The sequence below is a fragment of the Cotesia typhae genome, unplaced genomic scaffold, assembly GCF_013202065.1.
Source record: "Cotesia typhae breed Kobodo isofemale line unplaced genomic scaffold, CoteBio_Ctyphae scaffold_45, whole genome shotgun sequence".
In the NCBI taxonomy this organism is placed as follows: domain Eukaryota; kingdom Metazoa; phylum Arthropoda; class Insecta; order Hymenoptera; family Braconidae; genus Cotesia; species Cotesia typhae.
In genome coordinates, this window is record NW_027423777.1 from 2547582 (window position 1) to 2575368 (window position 27787).

General features: G+C 30.3%; 1 protein-coding gene across 1 annotated transcript; it reads right to left on the bottom strand.

Annotated features, from left to right (window-relative positions):
- Positions 1 to 18782: 18782 nt before the first annotated feature.
- Positions 18783 to 19671, bottom strand: LOC141536782 (uncharacterized). The gene is made up of 3 exons (XM_074257514.1): positions 19602 to 19671; positions 19124 to 19219; positions 18783 to 19047 (listed from the first exon to the last, which is right to left on the bottom strand). Exons 1-3 carry the CDS (start codon positions 19653 to 19655, stop codon positions 18922 to 18924), a joined length of 276 nt encoding a protein of 91 aa, XP_074113615.1. The 5' UTR covers positions 19656 to 19671; the 3' UTR covers positions 18783 to 18921.
- Positions 19672 to 27787: the final 8116 nt, after the last annotated feature.

The window sequence follows — 27787 nt, forward strand, 5'->3', positions numbered from 1 at the left end:
AAAATTTTCTAGAGGACGGAAGAATTAATAAACAAAATTATTGATTAATAAAAAAAATACTAAAAATTAAATTTTTTTTTTTAAATAATTTCTTCTGTTTATTTTGAAATCAAGGGAACATTAATAACCAATATTAGAAGAGCAATATTTAATTACATGTGACTGCTCGGGCTCGGATGAACGGGCAGTAATTGGGGGCGTAGGAAAGAGTGGGCGACCTAGATTAAGAATCGTTATTTGCTGGAATAGCCATTTGGACTGTGGGTTTTCGAAGAAGAGCCATAAACTCGAACTCGGTCGCAGATTTATGCGTAGTAACATTCAGCAGTTACATCCAAGCGAGTAAAGTCGTAGAAAGTGAGGGCATGGGGAGCAGAGAGAGCCCTGAGAAAGCAAGGGTAGGGTCTGGGTGAGGTAAGGACCAGAAACCATCAACCGAAGCTATTCTGTTCCGACCGACCTCGTCATATTTGGGCCTTCTAAAGTCTCTGTAGGTGCTGATGAGTAACCCCACCGATACTTATGGACAGTTACGGTGGGTACACCGGCATCGTAAATTATTGCCCACGCAAAAAGAGGAATATCTTTTTTTAGTGGCAGTTCACAGAGCTAAACCTTTTTTATTAGAAGTTCGGCTCAAACGTTTAAGAAATATTTTATTTATTTATTTATTTATTTATTTATTTATTCATTTTTGTCATCTCAATCTGAGGATGTAAGATTTATTATCGAACATTCGTTAAAGTGTTTTCGATCATTTTAATGTTTCCAAAAGTGTTTATTTAAAAAAAAAAAATTTTTATTAGCAACAGCGATGATTTTTAAAAAATTCAAAAATCGCGTTTTCTGCTCTAAAAAGCTCATAATTTTTTTAATTAAAAAAAAATTTTTTCTGGGCTTTTTCCACATTGTTCTTCCAGAAAGTGCTTAAATTAAAAAGAAAAAAATTTTTTCGACATCCGTAGACCAAAAAAAAATGTAAAAAAATTTAGAAAATTTTTTTGTCACTGGTTTTTCTAAAACCACTCAAAAACCGCGAAGGCTAAAAAATTTTAAAATTCTAATCCAAAAACTAGACACTTGGAGCTATAATTTCCTTTTTTTTGATTTCTTTTACGACCATTTTCTCTCGAAGTTACGGCTTGTTGAAAATTGCCCAAAAATTTGAAATTTTTTTTTTGATCATTTTTTGATAAATTAAATTAAACATTTAAGGTTATTAAACTAAAATCTAGTTTTTTAAAAATGTTGAACCCGTAAATTAATAATAATATGTCAGGATTTGAATTGAAAAAAAAAAAAAAAACTAGATTTTAGTCACCATTAAATGTTTAATTAATTTAAATTAAATTTCAACCAAAATTTTCGTTAAATTTTGGACTACTTTTATTTTACTGTAATTTTAAATATTTAAATCCTTTAAAAATAAAGAACTCTCTCTAAAATTGTTAAAAATTGCCGATATTATAATTAACAATTCATAATAGCAATACTTTTGAAGTTTATCAGTTAAATTTACGGACTAGTCCGTAAAATAAAAATTTTAATTCATCTAACTTATAAAAATCTAAAATTCTTTAACAGATGATGACAATCAATCCATTCCATCCAGCAATTTACCAATTAGTTACTCTCCTCTAAAAGATCTTGATTCTGTCTCCCAACAATCTGTATCAAATCAATTGCCAATAAATTAGTAGGCCATAACCGTAAAAGAGGACTAATAGATGCTAATTTATCAATTACCCGAACTAAGTACCAAGTGAGCTGAAGATCTGACAAAAAGCACCGGTAGATGACAATCATAAATGTCTCGCAATAATTTGATTCCGTCGGATTCCAGTTTTAGAGGGAATAAAATCACACGGTTAACTGTCTGGCATTGCAAAGACCTCACTTAATTGGCTCGATTACTCGCGTATTTTCTTGAGAGTATGTGTGTCATTAAACCACTTGGATTTTTACAAAAGAACCACACTAACCACCACCATCATCAGCTGGTAGGAATTTCTAAGTCTGCTCATCAAAAAACGACCGATGATTGTCCAAGCATGAAGTGTCCTTATAACTTACATCTCAAACCTATTGCGTTTTTGCAGCGAAGTTATTTGTAACCCGAGGCGTGGCTTGATGACCTCCTTGGGGACAACTTGGTCGTTCCGACCCTGGGAACTGGGAACAGGCGACTAATATTCAGTGTCAGCCGGCAAAAAATTGCTAACAACATCTAGACTACTTAAACGCCTGAATTAGGCTTCAATCATGGGTTTACGAGTCTCGCTGTCGATTGCCGATAAATTAGGCCCCTGCTCTATCGGAGGGACGCTGATGACAAGCCCGGTTTCTGGAGAAATTGTAAATAAAAGAGTGTTCTGATGAATGATGATACCTCTTTATCTCTTTCATAAGATGCTGTAAATAAAAATAGGTGTGGTTTTTGAAGCACGAAACAGGTGTGCCGGATTTCGAAACTCTCTGAGATTTTATTGGCAGTATTTCAGTGTTTGCTGTTATCTCTGGAACCTACTGGCTGTCACACTTCGATCCACGGTTCGGCTTTTAGGTTATCTTGGGTCTACAAGCTAATGGATGATAGGCTTTTTAAAATGATAGTTTTTTAAAAATGTAAGCCCTGAAAATTAATAATTACATTGGATGCAATAAGACGAATTCAAATTTTTATTTTACGGACTGGTCCGTAAATTTAACTGATAAACTTTAAAAGAATTGCAGTTATTAATCATTAATTATAATACCGGGAATTTTTAACAATTTTAGAGAGAGTTCTTTATTTTTAAGGACTTAAATATTTAAAATTTTTTATTTTACGGACTAGTCCGTAAACTGACAAAAAGTATTGTTAATATTCCTCATAAATCCACGAATTCTGACAAAAATTCCTATTAAATTCTGCAGTAGCAAACCTAATCTCTTTCAGGTTGATGAAGGTGGTCGATTTGCCTGCGGCGCTGGCTGATCTAACCCGGCTGTGTAACTTTCAGTCCAAGTTCCAAGTGTGGGAACCTTCTGGCCGCTGCCTTAGACTGATCGAGCTCTACCACGCGTGTGTGCTTCATCGTCTATTTATACTTCAATAATAATAATAATAACTAGACACATTATGCATTCCCGGGAGATGAAAATTCGATCGGAAAAATCACCCATGAGAGTTTCCTCTGAAAGATTTACAGCAGATTGATCAATCGTGACCCTGATGGCTTACAAGCGAAGAGGGAGGGGGCAAGAAGATGGAGATCAAAGGCTAAGGTGAACTTGAAACATCTCGTATACTTAACGAAGCATCGACATGGACGTTTTAACTCAAGATCACCCATCACCCACCGTTTTTTGCCTCCACTCGGTTATTATCCGGGGTTCAAGGCAGCTCCCATTCCAGGCCGGTTGCGTGTCAAGTATCAGCCACTCTGCACCCGGATGATCCAGCCGAAGAGCACTTGGGCTCTTTGTGTGCTGAAGAGGAAGCTGAAGACGCTGACGAAGACCAAGTCTAGCATCTAGGCCCCAAAGATCTAATCAAACTTGGTCGAGACGCAGCAAGTGCTGGCGATCAGTCATCATATCATTATCAGTCATCATCATTAAGGTGAAAGTCCCGGATGGTAAGTAGCCATATTTTACCATATATATTCCTTTTGGGCGTGCAGTCACGAAAACCAGGGAGCGTGAGATGCCCATGTATGGTCATCGGGTTCTCCGAATCTTCGCTCGTGACCTCCGGATGCTGATGTATATTCACCGAGCTCACCACTTACTGGTCACTGCTTTTACCATTATAATCCTGATTCCTTGGGCGTCAGTTCCCTGTATATACTTCGCTGGCTTATCGCTGATCCAAACACTGCAAACTGATCCGGTTTCCTCCGGCCAGACCTCGGAATCATTATCATATCCAGCTGATCGTTGATAGTCTGGGATTCGTTCCGATGACTTCGACCATCGGAACTTCAAAAATCTCGTCACTTCAAGGTTCCAAGTTTTATGGCTTATAGATTGCCTCCAGAACATTCTTAAGCCAAGTGGTACTTTTTTGAAGTCAGATTTATTAATTTATTATTATTATTATTTATCATAGATTTCGATATATAATATATATATAAGCTCATCTTGATGTTACACTCATCAAGAGCTTTCATTTGAGTACCCACATTCATTTTTGATATATTTTCATATATATATATATATATATATATATATATATATATATATATATATATATATATATATATATATATATATATATATAATATATATAAATATATGAAATATATGAAAAATTGATGTGGGTACTCAAATGAAAGGTCTTGATGAGTATAACATCGGGATGAGCTTATATCTTTAAAAATGTCAAAAGTTCACAAGATCAATTACAAACATTTTTATTTTGCAAAAAATAAAAAATAAAAATTTTCATAATTAAAAAAAAAATTTTTTTTTTTAAACGAAATAAATTATATATTTTTTGAAAAATTACCAAAAATTGTCAAATAATCCATTAATTTAACAAAAAAAAAAAAAAATTATTTTTAAATCATTTTTTAATTAAATTCTTTAAATAATAAATTTATTTTGAAATCTAAAAAATTGCCAACAAATAATCATAAATGATCAAGTATAATTTCTAATAATTAATATAAATGTCTACAGTTATAAAAACACAAAAAAAAAGAGTTAAACTGTCACAAGCTGCTTTAAATACCGTTATATCTGTTATTTTTTATTCAAGATAATAAAAGCGGAGCATTGAATTACAGGAACAATGTAGCAATAATTACAATATAAATATAAGTGTTTGAACCCATGGGAAAATGTTTAACGTAGATGTACATAAGATAACGCGAGTGTATTTCTGTGTTGCTGATTCGAGGCAGCCGAGGCGCGTGGCTGGAATGCGGCATGACCGTGGTTACTGTCGCTGGGACTCGCGAGCCTGATATACACGGACGATCTCTTAACACACTGGAGAATAAACCAGTGGCGATACAACACACACGAGAGTATCGTGCCGTGCGGAGTCTAATACCGGCCATAAACTATAAGCTATGAGTACAAACCGAGGATCTTTTATCTTCTCTCTTGCAATTCAAGTCAGCAACCGGACGTGTCTCGGTTCTCGGTGGGGAGGTGCCACAACTGCCTACTGTACTCTCTACTCTCTACTCTGTACACTCTGTATACTCTGTACACTACACATTGAGTTATTTCTACTTCTTTAGAGATATTCCAGCTCCCACGGGTTATTCTAAGCCTCCGATTCCTTTGATCTTCCGTTCAATCAATCCAACTTAATAAGCCTTAAGATTTGTTCGGGATTTAAAGAAATATCCGAGGAAAATCTAATAGATAAATTCACTGCCGTTAGATTGAGGGGATGGAATTTTTTAGGAAAATCGTGTTTAAAAAAAATATATTTTTATTATAAAATAATAATTAGCAGTGTGTTAGATAAAAAATATTTTGAAGGGTGATTTTTAAATTGTTAATTTGGAAAATTAAATTAATTGCAAGGAAAAATGTAAATTTTGCATGAAAAAAAAATGTTAAATTTTAAAATAAAAAATTTTGAGTTAACATGGAAAAATTAAAAATTTACATAAACGAAATTTACATGTAAATTCAATTAAGGAAAAAATATTAAATTTATATGGAAAAAATTTTAATTTACATAAACAAAGGTGTAAATTTAACACGCAGAAAAAGTGGAAAAATTTACATGGAAAAAATAAAAAATTTGGGTAGTTAAATGTGGAAAATGTTAAATTTATATGGACAAAGATGTAAATTTTATGGATGGAAAAAATGTTTAATTTACACGGAAAAAACTAGAAATTTAGAATAAAAAAATTTTAGTTTACATAATTGAAGATGTTAATTTATCATGTAGAAAAAATTTACATTCATGTAGAAAAATTTACATGGAAAAATGTTAATTTACATCAACAAAGATGTAAATTTACATGGAAAAAATTATAAATTCAAAATAAAAAAATTTTAGTTTACCTAAATAAATATGTAAATTTATCATATAGAAAAATGGAAAATTTTGTAATTTACATGGACAAATATTCAACACGTGGAAAAAATGTTAAATTTTTCATGAAAAAAAATAACAAATTTGAGTCGTTAAATGTGTAAATTTAGTGTGTGAAAAATGTTAAATTTACATAGGCAAAGATATAAATTCAATGCATAGAAAAAATGTTATATTTTCTAGTATTATTCCTTTAAAAATTTTTAATATTATTATTATTATAAAAGTTACATAAAAATATTTTCTATCGCAAAAAATAATAATCTGTCAAAATTTTCTTCCTGCCAGTATTCTATATAAAAAAAAAAAAAAAAAAAAAAAAAAAAAAAAAAAATAACAATTTAAACTGCGAACAAAAAGCATCCTCTGACCGGCGTGACTAGCGAATTTCCTGATTGCTGCGACAAAGAGACATTGTCAATGTTAAGGAAAGAGGTGCTCTGAAAAAGCGGAAGACGAAACGTCAGTCCCACGATAAAAGTGGTGAGAGAGTAGCGATAGGTCTCCACGTGGGTTCCCGGACGTATGTGGTCGCCGTCCGTTTCGCGTGGGCAGTTCCCGGCTTTTTCTCATCCTCTTCTCTTGTTCACCCTCGACTCGCGACTCTGTTCACTGTCTTCTTTCATTTTCCGCTGGCATGCATACACACCACACTCCGTTGTTATACATGCGTTTCTTGGGACTAGAATCTTTCCTCATCTTTCTTCTTTCTGGGAGTTCTTCATGAGATAGAAAGGCGTAGCGATATCTCGCGCGTGGTCGTGGGAGTCTAAGTCCTTTCACGGATCCAGAGGATGCTTTACGAGGCAAAGAGGCATTCACGACCTTGTCCCTTGACTTTTAAGGTCAGCACTCACTTTATTCTGTTATTAGATTTTATCTTGTACTCGTGCGTGAATTCTGACGAATTTTAGAGAATTTTTTCGACAAAATTTCGTTAGGAAAAATTTAATTTACCACCAATAATTTTTAAAATTTTTTTACTGAATTTTTTCGGACCGGTCCGTAAAATAAAAAATATTAATTCATCTTTCTGCACGCAATAAAATTATTATCGGATATATTATTATCAATTTTCAAGTTTTACAGCGATATTTTTTAAAGTTTGTCAGTTTAAAGACTAGTCCGTAAAATAAACAAATTTAATTCATCTTACTGCACACAATATAATTATTATTCTTAATTTTCAAGGTTTAAATTTTTAAAAAACCAGATTTTAGTTTATTGACTTAAAATGATCAATTAATTTTGATTTAATTTTAACCAAAAATTTCCTTAAATTTTCTTTAAGGACAAATTTTATTTTTCTGTATTTTTAAACATTCTAGTCCTTAAAAATAAAGAACAATCTCTAAAATTGTTAAAAATTACCAATAATATAATTAACAATTAATAACAGCAATACTTTTGAAGTTTTTCAGTTAAATTTACGGACCAGTCCGTAAAATAAAAATTTTAATTCGTCTTATTGCCCAAAATTTAATTATTATCGGACATATTGTTATCAATATCCCTATTATTATTATTTAAAAAATTTTTAAGATTTTTTTTTGATTGAAAATAATTATTAAAAGAGTGTAATTATTCCATAAATTAAAAAAAAATTTTTCCCATGTTTGAAGTCAGAAAAATGAAATTCAGAACACTACTTTTTGTTTGCCTTGTTCTTTTCTTCTTGAGAAGACTCCAATATCATTGTTGGCATCCAACAACAATGCCTCGGAACGCAATCGGCTTATCGAGCTCGCGCTTTCGTATAATGTGTCATAAATAGGCGGCGTACGGCGTGGACAACCTCAACAACTCGCATACCGTGCTGAAACAATAACCATTGTGGTCGGTGGTACTGTTTATAAATAAGCCCAACAGCCAGCAACATCTCCACCTATATATAAAGCTATATATGACCCACCTTCACGGCAAAACATGGGCTACACTCTCATAATCTACAACACCGCTTACGCCGAGTATTATATTGAAAAAGGTCAGGATGAATCGTGTGGAGATTTTTATCTGTTAAACATCTCGCAGGTGGTCTTTCTTTACTTCAGATTTTCATTTTCAACTTTTCAATATTTTTTTTTTTTTTTTTAAGGAAGAAAAAATAGCAATTTTTGACATTTTAACCAGAAAACAGCAATTTTCATAAAATTATACATTTCTTTGATAATAACTCTTCTAAAGTGTATTTTGAATTTTTGGAAAAAGTTAAATAATAAAAAAAAAATTAAATGATTAATTTTTAAAATATTGAAAATTGAATATTTATTTTCAACTGTTTAATTTTTTTTTTTTTTTATGAAAAAAAAATTCATTATTTATTTTCAAAAATTTCGAAAGACTCAGACACCTAATTATAACCGTGTGTGTTTGTAATTAATATCAATATTGATATCTCTTGTAGTCCGAACGTACGACAGGGTTTTATCGTCGTGAGATTTATCGTTGCATAAGTAATGAACACTCGGCGATTTTGATTTCACGTGGTTTAATTACTCGAGGAGTGTAGAGCGTGTTCGAACCCGGTGTGCATTAAAATCTCGCTCGGCTCTGATTGCACGCGCCTGAAGGCGGAGAAAGTACCAGTGCACCTTACAAAAGAAAGAAACTAATAAAACGAAAAAGAGGCTCTTCTTCTACATACTTGCACTTGATGACAGACTCAGGACAGTTTTGCAATCGTGATTGCGCACGTGTCGCACGCGTCTCATTTTATAATAAATATTCTGATTTTTTTTTTGTTTAAAATTATTTTAAATCGCCGGTTATGGGGCCATTTAATTTATTTTTCACCGATTCTTATGCTTGTACTCATACTTATTTTGCACGTCGCTCGCAAATTGTCCCGCAGGGCGCGAACGCGTAAGGGCACTCGGCTCGCTCCGCTCCGAAGTGAAAGCGACAATTACACGGATTATTTTATGCCCGCGATGATTATTTGAAAAGAAATTTTTTATTATCATCACAGCTGTTTTCTGTCATGCTGTAAGTATATCGATTTATTGGTCGCGTGTCTCTATTTTTTACACTCTTAATTCGTACTCTCGACTCGCAACCGAGTTATTAGTGTCACTTTGTTAGCCGACATATGTCATCCTTTTTTTTTTTTTTTATTCTGGCGGCTAAAAAAAAATTCGATTTTTGACAATTTTTGAAATTTTAAAAATTCCGAGCGACGTCTTAAAAATAATTTTTTTTTGAGCTGTCCTTTGGAGAGAACTCTTAAAACATTAAAAACTAACATTTTTTACTCGAGACTCAAAAATAAAAAATAGTCGGTTTTTTTTGGGCCACCTTAATATACATATATATATAATATATATTTTAAAGATATAAGCTCATCTTGATGTTACACTCATCAAGAGCTTTCATTTGAATACCCACATCAATTTTTCATATATTTCATATATTTATATATATTATATATATGTATATATGAAAAATATATGAAAAATGCATGTGGGTACTCAAATGAAAGCTCTCGATAAGTGTAACATCAGGATGAGCTTATATTTTAAAAAAAATCAATATTTAAGAAATTACAGTGCAATTTAACAAAATTATTTAATAAAGCAAAATTTTATTTTTTTATAGTTCACAAGTTCCAGAAGTCACATAGTGACTGCAAGGCCGCTAGTTATCACTATCTACCATAAAATAAATTTTTTTTATCGTCTTAAGCCTCAATAAAAAGTGAATGAATCGAGCGACATATAATTACTAATAATTGTATTCCATTTATTAAAAGTGAGTCATTTGGCGATTAAGTATCTTGTATAGTGGGTAGGCGGCGTCATCTTTACTTTCAGTGGCACATTACGTGAGTCACATAAGCGTGGGTCGCGAATTCTCAATCACAATCTCGCACTTGAGTTTTTATTAAAATTCCTTGAGCATAATATTATTTTTAGTTTATTTTTAGTCGATTAAATTTGAGCGATTCCACTCGAGCAAGTAGGTCGATCGGTTAATCATTTGCAAAAGCTTGCTCCCCAAACTCGATAACGTTCGGTAGCAATATTGACGCACAACGCATTCTCTGGCGATCAAATAAAGTGGCTGGGCCCTAAGGCCAATGTTTAACGTTGCATATTTATAACCAACAAAATATCTTATATACCATACGTTAGATGTCGTCCGGGTATTCAAAACACTGCCCGAGGCTTAGAATTTATACCTCAAAACGTTTTCAACCGCGTTATTATTTTCTGTTCATTTAATTGCCTGATCAGGCATTTAATAGCCATGAGAAGATGAAATTTTTATCATGCACCTCAGTAATAAATAATAAATAAATATTAAATAAAGTTTAAAAATTTCCCCTGAATTGCTTTAATTTTACCGTGCGCATGCGCAAACGGATGGTGAATTATGGACGGTCAATTTTGACACACGGCTGCCCGAAATAATATTTCATTTATGCATCGCGTTTTCTCGGTTACCGACCGTGAGAACGCCGAGGGACAAAGACCGCTGTGGTTTGTTTTGAATAACCTTTCAATAAAGCCCGAAGAAAAAATTCATGACAAAGATTGCTCTGAGAAGTTGCACTTCCTCCTTCCTCTGCTGTTGCGGTGAAGACAACTTATTGGATACAATTTATTGAGGCCAAAAAAATTTGATTCAATTGAATTAGTGGGGATGCGGATTTTTTGCGAAGATTTAATTTTCATAAAAAGATTGAAGGTCATAAAAAATCAAAATTTTATTGAATTTTCAAAATACAATTTTTTTATAAATTTTTTAGTGAGTCCATCTTACCCCACTTTTCAAAATTTTAATTTTTTTAAAATTAAAAAAAACTAAAACTTTTTTCTAATGTGGTCCATCTTGCCCCCCTTCCCTTTCAATAAATTAAATTGAATTCAATAGTTCACAATATTATTTATATTTTTTTTATAAAAAAATAATAGCTTAAAAAATAAACATTAATTTTTTTTTTCTTTTTAAAATAATAACACTAGCAGCAAGACAATCTTTCAAAAAGAGGAAGCCAGAATGACGAAAGGACAACTTGAAGCAAAGATCAAATTTACAGAGTGTCTTTATTTGTCATAGGCATGCCTAATTGCCGACTGAATCCAATTATCCGGTGCTTATATCTAATTTAGATGATTGAGACCCGGCAGTATATAATCCCGCAGCACCCGCGGTTTGATTGCTGAAAGTAATCTGATCAGCGTCGTTATGATCCGGCTCAGGGTTCTCATGTCGAGCGACATACCGTCAATTATTCCATTAACCAAAGCCAGGTCACGCGGATCCCACGCTGGAAGATGCGTATCGAAAAGCGTATTTTTTCCGTCGGAAAACGGAACTTTTTCCATCCGACAAAACCATTCTTCATCTTCAGAACGGAGCCGCGTCCAGTCCGCAGGTGTCGCATTCCTAAAAGGATTTATTAACAAGCTCGAAAGCATCGGTCAGCCTTTAATGATACAGATTTTATTTTCTGCAAGACGCCGAGTGGGGTACAACTTGCTACCCTTGCGTTGCGATGCTGGGAAAGCATATCATCCAATAAGAACACTTGGAAGGAAGCTCCGGAGTTCCCATGCTCTGACGGTATCATCAGGCTCGCCTCATTGGTATTCCGGGTGAGTGTCGTTAAAAGGAGACTCTTGTGGTTTACGAGCGACGTACGGTCCAGACAAATAGCTCTTTTGGGAAGGAACGGTCTTCTTTTTTTTTTCTTTTTTGTCTTAAAAGCCCGACATTGTTCTGAGAGCTTAGCTTTCTTGAAAGGGCAATTAGACTTGAGCAATTGCTCGCTTATTGTCTTCCGAGCTATTTTGGACGAAAATAGGATTCTTGTTACTATTATTGTCGGTAATTGCTCATTTTTTTTTTTTTAATTACTCATTTCGATAAAAATGATGAATTTGAGGACCTAATGATGATTTATTGAACATAATGTTATTTTTTTACTTAATTTTTGATCAATATTTTTTATTTGTTTACCCAAGTAAAAAAAATCGTCTTAAAAATGTCTTAAAATTTTTTTAAAACTCTTTTAAAATTAAAAAAAAAAAAAATTCTGAGAGCTGATTTTTTTAATTTGATTTTTGAATTTTTTATGACAATAAATTTTTATTAAAAATATTTTAGCAAATTTTGCGAGTTTTTAATTTTTATTGCAAAATTTTTGAGTACGCTCTTTTCAAATTGAATTTGAAATTGTTAATAAATTATTATTGGACAATTTTAAGACGTTTTAAGAATTTTTTTATAATAATATCCTGATAATAGCATTTGAAAATATTTAAAAAAATTTTTAAGAGTATTTTGAAATGATTCGACTATTTTAAGATTTTTTAAGACTATTTTAAAATTGTTTTAAGACTATTTAAAGACACTAATAATTTTTCGGAGCTCTCAAAATTTTTTTTGGCGTCTTAAAAAAATTTTAAGACACTTTTGAGACGATTTTTTTTACACGAGAAATAATTAGAAATAAAATAGAATTTTTTATGTTGCCCAACATAATGACGGGCCATCAGAATTGAACCGAAGAAAGAAATGCATCAATACTACACGAAAGTTGTTTGAAGGATGTCAGCAATGTCTTTATTATCATATCACCATATAAACCATCCAGCGGGTTCTCAGTGTCCTTATAAAGAATCCCACATATCGTATGCTCACAACTGGATCACGGTATCGGCTGGCCGCTCATCATCCAGCTGGAAAATGGGTAAGAACATTAATCCGTAAAAACGAATGTAATATCTGATCTTGAAATGCCATAACGAGCGCCTGGAGGTCTATATTTTATCGAGTACTTTGTTCGTCATACCGTCACGGTATTTTGAAGTTCAGTATTTAAGTTCCCAACTCCGTAGATGGACAAACATCTTAGTGCGTGTAAATGCTAAATTGACGGCCGATCCGATGAGAAAAGGGACCGAGGGCAAAAAAAGCGAGTTTTTTGCGACTCCACTTTTTCTGGATGATTTTGCTTGGATAGAATTTTGTTAATCCAAAATTTTTAAAGTTACAAGGAAAGAAATTTCTTGAAAAATTGTTAACTGATTCTTTTCAATATTATTTTCCATCAAAAAATTATAATTAAATTTTTAAAAAATTTGTTTTCCTCTAAAATTAAATTTATTGGCGAAACTTGATAAAATCCGATTTAGAAGCCATGAATTACATTAGAGATCATTTTTCGTGGTTCGAGTGAATTCGATCGGAGCTGTTTGGTACAAGCGTATCATTTTCTGTCAGCTGGCACACGGAACTCGACCGCTTGAATATAAAATCCTCAAGCGTGCTAAAAAATCCATTTGGGTAAAAAAATATTAGTGTATCATATTCCACGCTACTGGTATACACTTTGGGCATTTGATATCTCGGAGTTGTTTATGCAAAGCCACCTGTCATCAGGCACGTTCCTCGATCCGTTTACTAAAACAAAACCCCCATCGAGATAAATTATATTTGGGCCCTTTCTCTTCTTCCCCACTGAGGATCCTCCAGTAAATCCTCCAGTAAATAAGAAATAACGAGTTAAGGTAATTTGGTCGGTTGCGTATTCTACAATCCCATGTTACGGATTTTAAAATTCTCCCACACTTTTAAATGGGGACCGATAAAGGCCGATTGCTTTCTTGTGAATAAAATTTATATAAAAAAATTTTATTTTTAAAATAATTTTTTTTTTTTATAAATTTACTTAAAAAAAATTTTCAAAATAATATTTAAAAAAAAAGTTTTCAAGAGAGAAAAAATTTTTTAGATAGTAGCTAGTATAATCCAGATTACAGTGAGTATAATCCAGATATCACCCAGTATAATCTGGATTATACTGGCTACTATCTGAAATTTTTTTTTTACTACAGATATCACTGAGTATAATCTGGGATGATATTCAGTGTCATCTTGTTCTTTCCGTGTATTTCTTATATATATATATATATATATATATATATATATATATATATATATATATATATATATATATATATATATATATATATATATATATATGTATATTTTTTTTTTTTTTTTTCTAAGACTCAAATTTATTAGCTAATTCATTATAAATTAAATTTTTATATTTGTTCATAATTTTTATCAATTCAATAAACTTTTCAAAATTATTATAAAATTTTTAATATTTAACTAAATTTCTTCATAAGATCTTTGGATCTTTTCCTATCCTAATTATCCCGAAAAATCCAGTGCACCCAGCCTCAACTGAGAGAACTCCCACCCCGAGAACAAACAACTCCTTGGCCGGGAAAAGATAAAGCAGGATTAAAAGTCTCGAAAAAAATAAATGGTTCAAAAGGAACTGGCGCAAAAAGAAGGGCCATCATCCGGAGAGTGGTACAAGAGCAAAAGAAATTGGAAGTACGCTAAGGCCGAAGGAATTAAGAAAAAGGATTGGGACTACCGTGGCTGCTACTGTGGCCATACACCAGTTTTGATAGCGCTCGGCAACAACACGTTCCCCAATTAAGGAGCCTACTGGTCAAAGCAATCTATTAAACCCGTGTGTGACTTACATCAGGCATTTACCTCTAAAGCCTTTTCGTCATCCGTTGTCGTTTAGGTGAGGATCGTTAAAATGCCGGGGTGATTTAGCTCTTAAAGGCTTGATGACAACAAAAACGCGAGTCTGATAACCGAAATCTGGTCCCACGGCGATAAACAAGCCTGGATCTGGTTTTTAATTAAAATTCTTAATAATCGGCATCTAGATCTAGGAGCAGCTGGCCCCAATATTGAGTATTAGCATCGATGAGTGATGGGGATGGCGCGTCATGCTAATCATTATCATGAGAATCACCTACGTAGCCGAAATTGAAATTCCAAAAGCTCATCAGGAATATGAGGGACTATTAGGCAGTAATGAGAATCCAAGATAGTTTACAGTCTAAGCACCAGGCTCATCAAGCAGTAGTGCAGGAGTTATTCTTCTTATCTCCGCTCCAGCCACTCCCACCAATGTCCGCGGGCCTTCGATCGCCGCTAAGTATCTAAGTGCACCCTTACGCTCCAATCCTGGCCAATGATTTCGGCTTTAAGTCGGCTGCTTCGGTTATGATCATCATCTTCATCAAATATTCTATATTATTCATGCTGGAGAAAGTTCCAAGGCAAAAAGTTCCCTTTTTATGTCCATCCAAAGTTGGACATGCTAAAAAATACTGTCTTGCTCAGTGAAATTAGCTCAGCCGAGATCTGAAGCGGATCGACTCTAAATGCACCCTTGATAGATGAATTATTAATTTCCTGAAAAAAGCTACAGGTGTTGGAGATTGGTCCAGTTTTTCGAGCATTGATGCCGATCCAAGGCTGCTTGAGTTTCCTCAAGGATCTCATGCAGGACCAGTTGTCATTGCAAAGGTTTTTTTTCTTCAAAAAAAAAAATGTTAAAGGCTTGCTTTGGGGATTTTTCGAATCTTTGACAATAAGAAGGGGCTGGGCCATGGCGTGCTGATCTTCGGAAAGGATCTCAATGATCTGACGCCTCTTCGGCTCATTAACACCACACGCGTTAATTATGTTCCACATGACCGGGCCTAATTGCTTGCTAACCCGAGAGGATTTTTGAGAAAATAAATTAACTTCACGTTCTTCGAGACGCTCAGATCTCATCTAGCCGCTGTTTCGACATGGACTTGCTAACCAGCCTAATGAACATGAAATGTCAACAACAAACTGGTTCTTCTCAAGGGTCTAGGCTCAATCTGATTTGAAGTGGGTGAGTTGGTTAGCTAATTCGTGCCATGAGAAAAAATATATTTTTTTGGTGCGTTGAATTTTTGGGAAATTTAAATATTAGGCAAAAAATAATAAAAATTTTTGACAAGGAAAATTTTATGTTTTAACATAGCAATTTTTATCATGAAAATTTTCAATAAAAAAAATTATTTTTCTTATTTTTGTAATGCTTTGTTTGAATTTTTTGGAAATTTTTAAATTATGTCAAAAAAAAAATAGAAATTTTCAATTTTAACAAAAAAATTCTTACCGTAGAAATTTAAAAAAAAAAAAAAATATTTGTCCTTATTTTGGTGATTCTTTGTCTAAATTTTTAGGAAATTTAAAAATTATAAAAAAAAAAAAAATGGAAACTTTCAATTTCAGTATAACAATTTTTACCATGAAAAATTTTTAATTAAAAAAAAAAATTTTTTTTACTTTTTTTTGTGCTTTGGATTTTTTTTTGAAAACTTTAACATTACATAGAAAAAAAAAGGAATTTTCGACCAGGAAAATTTGATATTTTAACATAATAATTTTTACTATGAAAAATTTCGATTAAAAAAAATTTATTTTTCTATTTTTGTGATGTTTTAAATTTTTTTTGGAAATTAAAATTAAAAATTTTTAAATATTGATAATTATTGTGAAAATTTTTACCATGTAGACGTAGAAAAATTTTCATGAATTAAATACATTTTCCAAATTTTTCAAGGGAAAAATGTCTAAATTTGCATAGAAAAAATTATAAAATTTTCTCCATGCAAAAATCGAAAAAATTTCCTCATTTTTTCTCTCTGTATGCCTCACGGCGAAGTAATATACCTTGATTTCATTAAATGAAGGATTACCAAGATAAAATAGTTATTACTTCTGAATTTTTTGTTTCTCACGGCAAAAACACAAACGATAATAATTTTAATAGCGTCTATTTGGGAGCTTGGATGCCTGACGCCTAAGCTTTAATGGATCCATTTACCGGGTTATTTAAGAGTAATATAACTTGGGCTGCATGATTTAATGCACTGTAAAGGGGGAAAAAATAAACGAACCGAGCAAAAGTACCAACAACAACAACAACTGTAACAATAAATAATAAAAAGGAAAAAAGTTTGGGTGTGGAGTCGAATTTTTGCTTTGAGGAACGTTTGCTCGTCCACACCTGTCTTACAAGCTTTTAAGTGTAGTTATCGCTCGGTGCTTGCTCATAAATTCCATATTACCGGACATAATGACCCTCAATAGGTTATGTTTTCTCGCTTGCGATTAAACTCCACAAAAATATTTTATTTTCTGATATTAAATGGGACATTTTAAATTTGGTAAAAATATCTTCTATAAAATAAATTATTAATTTGTATTTAAATATATATTTACATTTACATTTGTGTTACTCCTCACATTTGATTAGAGTTTTACGGTCTAGTGTTCCCAGGACGAAAAAAAAAAAAAAAAAAAAAAAAAAAAGTAATGGGACTATAAAATGAGGAGATAAAACGTTTTAATACCGAGGAAATAGTGATGCCACGGGGATTTAGTTAGTAATACGGCGTATTTCTCGGCTGTATGGCCTGTAAAGTGTGTAACAGCGCGAAATTTGCATTTACGACAGTACACCACGCTCGCGTAGGTGGCGTAACGCCTTCGAGCGCCGTAAAAACTTAGTGTTTTACCTGAAAAATTTCTACCCGCTATATTCCTGATCCGCATTTCCGTGGCGGGTGTTGCGGATGGAAAAATAACAAAAAATAAAAAATTAAAAGGTGAGTTTTTTGAGACAGCCATCTTTTAAAGGTTTTACTGCATCGTTATGGAACCTCAATTTTCTCGCTTGGAAGATTTTTTAATATTAATTTATTGTGAAAGTTTCAACCCAAAATTCTGAAAAAATTATTTTTCATAATTATTATTATTATTATTATTTTTTCTTGTTCTTATTATTTATCATGTTTTTGTTATTGTCTTTGTTTTTGTTATTTTTTGTGTTTCTGTTATTATTTTTTGTTTTTCTTGTTTCTGTTATTTTTCTTGTTTTTGATCTTGACTTTCATGATTTTCTAGTTGTTTTCTGTGTTTTTGTTGTTATCTGTTGATATTAATGTTTTCTGTATTTTTGTTGTTATTTATTGTTCTTGTTTTTCTTGTTTTTATTGTTGATTTTCTTGTTTTTGTTGTTAATTCTTATGTTTTTGTATTTTCATGATAATTTTTTGATTTTGGTATTAAATTTCTTGGTTTTGTTATTGTTTTTTTGTTTTTTGTTCTTTTTTGGATTTTTTATTGTTGATTTTCTTATTTTTGTTTTTATTTATAGTTTTCATTGTTGATTTTCTTGTTTTTGATGTTTTCATTATTGATTTTCTTATTTTGTATTTTTGTTATCATTTTTCGACTTTCTTTTTCAATTCTTGCTCTTGCTCTTGTTATTGTTATTGTTCACCTAATTTTTTTTCATTAAATTCTTAAATTTTTTCCCATGATCAACACAAAAATAAAAAACCCATCAGTCGGCAAATTTTTCAACCAAAAGCTCCACAAAATACCGATCAGACAATTGCCCAAGGTGTTAGACGAAGATTTGGCTATAAAATCAAACAAGAGTGTGAAAATTACAGAGAATACGATAATTCCCAGTGTAACAAGGCATTGAGTTTACTCTCTCCCTTGTTGAGTCTCTATAAATTGGAATGTATTTTCAAAATTACAAAGTCAAATTGTGAATAAAAAAGAGAATGACTGGATGTTTATGATTAGCTTTTATTAGCGAGTGAGTGAAGTCAGTTAGTCGAGAATAAGTAGTTGCCACTTAAACCAGATTATTGTTGCAGCCGGCTGTCTTGTGTTTTAGAGGAGTTCCTTTATGTTACTTGGCAAGCTAGTTCCATGATATCGCGTGCCTCGGCACATCTTTCATCGCATACATTACGGCAAATTAGTTGCTAACTGCAGCTAAAAAGTTAAATCAACTTGTTAAGTAACCTTTGCTTTTTTTTTTTTTTTTACGAACTTGCTATTCAAATTTAATAAGAATTTTTCAAACTTTTTATTTTTCTCCAATCATTTATCATTTTAATATTCTAATTTTTAACTCGTATAATTTTTACATCAAATTTTTTATAATCTATTACAAAATTAAAATATTTTTCACAATGATTGGCTTATTTTCTTCCTAAACCGAAGCGAGCAACTCGCTCCACCAATCCGCCTTGGTCGTGGGTTCGTGGGTCTACGTCGCACTTTGAGTTGACACACCAGTTACTGCAGCAATGGTCGCCATGAACACACTGCAGCGATTAAGGTTTCATAATTATATTAATATTGATAAAAATAATTATTATTAATTTTTTATCTAAAACTCACTCTTTCTCCTCGCTCTGCGCAAATACCATAGGCGCCCAAAGCGAATAGTGCAATCAAAAAGGCAACCAAAAACAGCTTGGACATTTTGATATTAAGCTTTAAATTCATTAATTTTGTGTCATTAAAAAATTATTAATTTTGTTTTTAATAAAAAAATTATATAAAATATATTTCAGGGTATGAATTTTATAAAAAAGAATAAAATAATAAAAATTTTTTTCAAACGTATAATTAATTTAAAAATATAATAGTGGAAAAAATAAATTAAATTTTTTAAAATTTGCCATATTGAGCCATATATAAAAAATTGCCATATTATCATGCATAAAAAATTGTCGTAAAAAAAATTTGAAAAAAATTTTTCTTGCATTGTAATAAGAATAATTGTTGTTTTATTAAAAAAATAAATTATTTGAAATATATTTTATAATTTTTTTAATTACTTTAAATTAATATTAAAATCAATATTTTTACTTACTCTGCAGAAAAAAAAATACACAAGTTTTAAAATATTACTTCTGATAAAAAACATTCTTCTACTCAGCGTATTTATACCCGTTCAATTTACGCGTAAACTTGACGAATAATTTATTAACAATTATAAATTATAAATATTCAAGTTTAAAAATTTGAATAATTAATACATAAGCGGAAAAACATATTAGACACATGTAAAGTAATAATTTTGATCGATTTATCGTCGATAGAAAATTTATTGTCAATAAATATTAAAATTAAAGTTTCAGGTGATTAATAAAAAAATTGTTTATTATTTCCGGTAATTTAATTAAATTTTTAATAAATTAAAAAAAAACTTGGACATGATAAAAAAATCTTCCAGATTTTATCAAAATTAATTAAAATTCTCCAAAATTAATTAATAAAACCTGAGTTAGATATTTTTGTTCGATAAAACAGAAGCCTCGAAAAAACATTGACGGGTATCAATAATTATAATTTTAAGGAAAGTGACAAGGCTTGGTGACAAACAAAACCCTTTTATCTGCCGACAATTTCCTAGAATGTGAGATTATTATACAATCCGGGTGTTAATAGTTAATGGATTGATATAAAAAACAAACACCAGCGCTAATGAGTAAGACAAAGAAGGTGTTCTGATATCTATACCCCAGAAAAGCCTTAATTGACGGATTTTTCATTAATTATATGAGTTTTCGTTAATTATGTTTATAGAGAAGCTGAGGGTCATTTCGCGGCAGCTGCTCAGCGGAACCCTTGGGGCCTTAAAGGCTTTAACCAACGCGCTTACATATACATCCACAGGTATAAAGTATATTAATATTTTTTAGGTATAAAGAGCATGGTAATGATGTCGTATTAAGCCGGCAATTTATTTTTCAGTGCCCTTCGTACAGGCAAATTATTTATTTACGATTCTTTGATTTTTAATTTCTCATTGTCTTAATGATCGCTAAATTTTTATAATTATTTTTTAAATTTACAATCTATAAATTTAAAAATAAAATAGGGTTATTTTGACTAAAGTTTACGTCAAAACTACTGAACCTTTTTTACGCAGAATTTATTTAGAGCTTTTAATAGTTTAAAGTGCTAATTATGGCTAAATTATTGATACAAAAAAATTATAAGAAACTTTTTTTTATAAAGGATTAAATTTTCTACAAAAAATGTTACCATCAATTTATTCATATTTTAAGCAAGAATTAAAAAAAAAAAAAAAAAACTCAAATTTTAACCGCCTTGTAAAATTATAATTTAAATAAAAAATAATTTTTTTCTAAAGAGTTAATTATAATCTTAGTGAATTTAAACTGACCTAACCTCACACGTCTAGACCGGCAGGTGTCGACAGCGGCAAATTCCTAAGAGCACCTTATAAGTATAAGTGTATAGACACCATCAAAACAGTAATTTATAAATAAAGGATCAACACCTTGGAAATGTTCACAGTCTTCCTGAACTAATGCCTCCTAATCCTCCTCTCCAGCTAATTTACCTCTCTTCCACTCAATATCAAGCATTAGAAGCTATTTCATATAATTTGGCCTAACCCTGCTCTCGGTAATCAGCTTCCAATCATCGCGGTCCTTATACTGTCCCATTATCTGCTCATCATTATCATCATTTATAATAAATAATAACAACTAATAACATTATAATGATAAACTCCGGAGCGGAGGATTTTTATCGTAATTATTCAGGCTTGAATATTGGCACAAACACCAGAAAAAAAATTATATGACCGAGACGAAGGGCGTGTTAATTGAGTCAGGTGATTCGGGTGCTAATATTGGGCGTGTAAATTAATCATTTCATATTGCAAATCACATTTAATGGACAAGAGGATTAAATTTATAATATATTAAAAAAATATTTTTATGGTTTGGCCATATCAAGCCATATCAAGCCATATATAAAAAAATTGCCATATAAAGCCATATATGTATAATTAGTCGTACGAAACCATAAATAAAAAAATTTTCATATCAAATCATGGAAAAAAAATTGCCAATTCGAGTCATAAAAAAAAAAATGCCATATTTTTAAATTTGCCGTATGATGCCATATATTAAAAAATTGCCATATTAAGCTAAATGTAAAAAATTTTTATATTATGATAAATGTGAAAATTGGCCATATCAAACTAAAAATGCCATATATCTATATCAAAAAATTTTTACTTAGTATAATTCAGAAGAAAAATCGAATCCGCTTAATCTCAATTTAAATCAGTAGCTATAAAAATTAATAACAATGTTTTCATTCACTTAAAATTTATTGGTATCAGGATTGGAGTATCTGAATCGAGAATCGAGACAGTTTGTTTAAATGTTTATCATCACTTAACCCATGTACATTACACGTTATTGCGTACTTTAATGTCAAGAAGCACCAGTTACTCTTGTTGCGATGAAAGCACCCAGTTTCGTTTTATTTAATACTGTTCTCGTTGTAGCTGTTGTAGTTGTTGTAATATTAACTCAACTTAACTTAACATGACGAGCAGGACAAAGTGATAAGAAAGTGGAGGATACTTAAGATCTCGTTGGCTCGTAACTTTATTATTATTGTTAGTTGCCGGGGGTTATCTTAAAATTATACGGAATAATGCACGAATTTATTCTTCTCCCCAATCTAAAACTCGATCTCCAGAGTTACAAGCGATCAAGATCATATTTAACGTCAAAATATATTATTCTTAAGTCCAAATGACTAGGATTACAGTCTGGATGCATCGCGACCCACTACAACAAATCCATTATCCATTATCTCCATAACTTTAACTCAAGACTCTTTTTCATTGATTTTAATCTTGTTTAATGATTTTTTAAAGAGATAAATTTTTCTTTTTTATTTAAATGATTTTTAAAAAAATTTTATAATTTACAGGTAACACATTTTTTACTCGACATAGCAGTAACATTTTTTTTTTTTATTAAAAAAAAATATGACATGACTTGAAAATTTTTTACATATGGCATGGTTTTAAAATTTGCCATATATGTCCATAAATGGTCTGATATGTCCACATATGTCCATATATGGCCTAATATATTCACATATGCCCATATATGATTTTTTATGGAACTTAGTTTTGAAAATATCCGATATGTGGCGCATAGTAGCGAAATCTTCTCCCATGAAAAAAGCTAAATTTTAAATTATTGAGTTACAGAGTAAAAATTAGTTTCTAGTTTCATTTAGAATTAATTTTATAATAATTGAAATATTTTTTATTAAAAAATTTTTAAAATTGAATTTAATAATTTAATGTGTAGATTTTTTATTAAAAAATTTAATTTCAAGTTAAATCATTTTTCCATAAAAAATTTCACAACTTTGAGACTTACAAAAAAAATTTTCCCACATAATTTCAAGTTGTTTCATTGTTACAATTTTTTCCCAAAAATCTAACACCAAAATAAAAAAAAAAGAGTCCATAAATCCTCCCGGAAGTCTCAACTTTAAAAGCAGAATTTTATTTCGTAAATTCGATGAGGCCACGCGCGAGCTACAATGCCTTGAATAAAAAGAGTGCAGTGATCGCTGATGTGGGTCTTGTGAATAACGCAGAAGCACCCTTATCTTGGCTAAGATCTACTAGACGACTAGAAACCAGAAGATCCTCCTTATACACGCTCATAGTACACATAGTACACACATGTAGTGCTCTACCAGGCTTTGGACCCCGGAGAGATTCTCAAACCTTTGAAATAAGAGGAATCTCCAGTCCGATCTTAGATGACCCGGAGATTAAGTTTTCTTTTACCGGCGGTTCTAATCTCTATATGTGTGCTTATAAATATAAATATAAATATGGTGGTTGTTATAGTTGTCGACTAGAATGGGATCGAATATTTACTAGCTCGGGATTTTGGTTCTGGGGATCGCAGAGGAGCATAAGCGGTGAAATATTGCTTTGAGGGAGAATCGGATAGATAAATTTTAGTTAGTTTACAATTTTATCGATAAATTGTCATTATTTTCAGCTCAAATATTGGTCTGTTGTCATTAGCAATTATTTATGAACAATAATAAATTTTTAAATACTAAAAACTTTTTGAAGGTTGTCAGTTTACGGACTGGTCCGTAAAATAAAAAATTTTAATTCATCTTACTGCACACAAAATAATTATTATCAGGCATTCTGTGTAAAAAAAATCGAATTAAAATTAAAATAATGTTCTGGGGCTCTGTCGCTTTTAATTCCATCTTAAAATAGTCTTAAAAAAATTTTTTTTTTAATTTTTAAGACTATTTTAAGATTTTTTTTAAGACGATTTTAAATAGATATATTATTATTAATTTTCAGGGTTTAAATTTTTAAAAACTATATAAATATTTAATTAATTTTTTTTTTAATCTCATTCAAAAACTCCTTTAAATTTTAGACAACTTTTACTAAGACACATTTTATTTTTAAAAACAATTATATTTATTAATTTTTTATGATTAATATTTTTAATCTTTCCAACATTTGAATAAAAATTATTTTTTAATAATGAATAATTATTACTCAAATAAAAATAAATTTAAAATAATAATTTTTTTTATCTCCAATATTTAAGAATATTTTGCATTAATAAAAAATTTAAATGTTTTTTTTTTAATTTAAAAAATCTTTCAATTATAACACTTGTAAATAATTTCCTGTAACACAGCCATCTGGCATACGAATCGCTGAAAGATCGATTCCCGTTTTCGATATCGCTGAAGGATCGAATTGGCAAAAAATCACGAACGTCTTCAATTTCAACTCGTGATTTCTAGGGCTAGAAATATATTTCGTTTCTGTAAAAAGCGCTTTCTATAAATTGATTGATAGTTCCAGCCGTGATCCTCCCTCAGGAAATATTCCGCCAGATTGGGAATTCTCCGTGGATGGTTTTCTAAAACTGGTCGACATTTATAACATCAAAAGCGTTTTTTAGTTATTCGGAGCTACTTAGTATTCAAGAGCCGATGGGCTGCACCTATCGCTCGCCATCTCGGTAAAATATTGCGCTTTCGCTGACGGCTCAATCTGCCCAGAAATTACGGCCGGTGTGTTGGCGACAAAATAAAAACAACCTTATATATATATATATATGTGTGTGTGTGATTTTCAGGTTACAATCCCAAAGCAGACGGTAATGCTCAAAGTCACGCAACTAATTTGTCTTGTTACGTCTCTGTTTGAGTTTGAGAACATGCACTTAAGATTACATTATGGTGTGCATTAATTATAATGATAATAATTATCATTATTTTTTTTTTTTTGGGTCATATTTATTTCTCTGTACAGACTTTTCGACACCTCATTAATAAACGGCGTATTAATTTATTCATACGCAAATTTTAACGTTAATTGATTCTTTTGCACACCGCGGTGTGCATTTGTCATTTATTTTATTGAGAATGTTATTTAATTATTGTTATTTGTTGATTAGTTACTAATTGGAGCAATTAGAACTCATTTTATTAATTTTTAAAGAAAAAAAAATTATTCACACCATATATGGTGTGTATTAAAATACAGATAAAATTAATTATTAATAATTGTGTGAGGAAATTAGAATATTAAAGATAAGGTTTTTTTTTTTTTTTTGTAGAAAATTTAACTGTAAAAAAAGTTTGTAATAATTTTTTTTTTATGACAATAAAAAAATTAAAACGCTCCGTTTTAATGTTACGGGACTCTATCGCTGTTAGCTCATTTTAAAATTATCTCGAAAAATTTTTTTAAAACTATTTTAAGATTTTTTATGACTATTTAAAGATTTTTTTAAAACTATTTAAGAACTAAATTTGAAAAATCTGCTCTCGGAATTTTTTTTTGACGTCTTAAAATAGTCTTGGCTTGTGTCACGTTTAAAATCTTAAACAAACGACAATTTTAAGACGATTTTTTTTTTTTTACACAGAAGAGGCTGAATTTTCTCCAAAAAATCAAGATGTTTTTGACTTAAATAAATTTTTTATAGATCAATTTATTTCTTAATTAATTTTTTTTGTAATAAGTGAAATTTCTTGTCAAAAAAAATTTTTTTTTTCGCTCAAAAAAAAAATTAGAAAAAAAATATTTTCTTGGCTCAAGTGAACCTTTTTTTTTTTGTGTACTGTGCAATTAATTATTTAAAATATTTTTTAAATCAATTATTTAATTATTTAATTATAAAAAAAATTAATTATTTAATAAAGCAAAATTTAATTTATTTATAGTCTATAATTTTATATATTATAATAATAATAATAATTTTTGGAACTATATCGAGTATGAGATTTTTGAACAAAAAAGTGGTCAATAACTATTTCAACACTTTACCTCAAAATATCTGTCATTACCAACAAGAGATCTTTTATTGCGTTATCCAAAAATAAAAAAAAATTTCGGCAGCTGACTGAAAGGCTAAACGAGCCTCTAAAATAATTTATGGTAATAACATCGTCTAGTCAAGTGAATCGGAATGAATATTACCGATTTTAGAGCAAATTACGTGATTTCTAATAGCATAGGTAAGCTATAAAGGCAAAAGTAGACAATAAGTCTCTCGGGATATGATATTTTTTTTAATATCTCATTCTGACTACATTATAAATTATAAATAATAAATTATAATATTAAGTATCGAGAGGAACAAAGGCTAGTAGCGTTTAGGGATTTATATTCATGGGTAATAGAGCTGGTCTCTTTCTCCCACTGGAACACATAAATTAATAAGAAAAAGAATAAAGTATTAAATTTATAATAGCAGGCGGCGACGTTTTATCTTTTAAGCTTTAGCCGCCGATATCCTTGAAGGCTGATCTTTAATCGTGAGGATCCGGGTCCTTCCGAGCGATAGAATTCAGCTAAATTTAAACATTTGAGGTATATTTTAAATATGAAAATCTATGGACGGATTCGCTCGAGTGAAAAATATTTTCGAAATTGCGTATATGCCCATTAAATTTAAATTTTACCGCCTGAGAATTTTAATGCTAATTTTTTAGTTGACGCTCCTCGGTTATTTATGCACACCACTGCACACCATTACAAGGATCTAAGCACTTTTTTTATCACCATAAATTTTTTATCTAATTGGACCGGATTATTGTAATTTAATGCTTTTTATTATTTATGAGCTTGCGGTCATTTTCGGATCAAATTTCGGATTTAAAAAAAATTTTTTAAATTATTTTTTTATTTTATTTTTTAATAAATTAATAAATTATATTTAATTATTTTACGTAATAAATAAAAATTCCTAAAATTTTTTGTAAAAAAAAATTCTAAATTTTATTTAAAAAAAAAAAAAAAAATATTTTTATTTCTTAATTTCTGCATTAAAAAATAATTAATTATTTTATTATTTATGAGCTTAGTCATTTTCGGATCAAATTTCGGATTTAAAAAATTTTTAATTTTTTTTTTTTCAATAAAAATTATTCAATTAAAATATCAAAAATTGCAATTATTAATTTATATTACAAAATTAAAAAAATTATTTTTTTATTTTATGTAACAGAAAAAAAAATCTAAAAATTCTTGTAAAAAAAAATTCTAAATTTTATTCAATAAAAAAAAATAAAATATTTTTATTTTTTAATTTTTGCATTAAAAAATGACTATTAATTATTTAATCACGATATTGTAGAAAATATTAATTAATTAAGTTAGTTAATAACATTTATCAATTTAAAATAAAAATTTAAAGAAATTTATAACAATAAAAAATTACTAAGCGTAAAAAATTGCTTATGAATTTTAATATTGTACAAATATCGACACCCTTAAAATTGAATAAAAAATTCACGAATCATTATTGTATTGAATTTATCCTCACCATTAATTATTGCGCATATGCATAGTGACCGGCAAAAATACATTAAGATAATTTACAGCCGTGTTAATGTAAATAAATAAAAAATAAAAAATTCAAAGGCGTCTTTGCGTCAGTGACGTGTTAAAAAAAGGTGTGCATTATATTGAAGAAAAAAGAGGTGAAATTATCTGTTGACGTTTATTGTGTCTAAATAGATTCGAAACGCTATCATTATAATTTCCTTGCGATTTTTATATTTTTTTTTTTTTTTTTTTTAAGTGCTGAAGGGTAACGATTGCAAGTCATCGAGTCATGCTGTTGCTTTAACGAATATAAATATAAAAATAACAGTAATAATAAAATAAAATGGGAAGTTTATTGTAAAGACCGATATTGA

Coding starts and splice junctions, on each gene's coding strand:
- LOC141536782 (XM_074257514.1), bottom strand. CDS start 19,655: ATGTTTTTTATCAGAAGTAATATTTTAAAACTTGTGTATTTTTTTTTC. Junction 19,220..19,601: donor TGTATTTTTTTTTCTGCAGA/GTAAGTAAAAAT, acceptor ATGAATTTAAAG/CTTAATATCAAAATGTCCAA. Junction 19,048..19,123: donor GCGCAGAGCGAGGAGAAAGA/GTGAGTTTTAGA, acceptor TAATCGCTGCAG/TGTGTTCATGGCGACCATTG.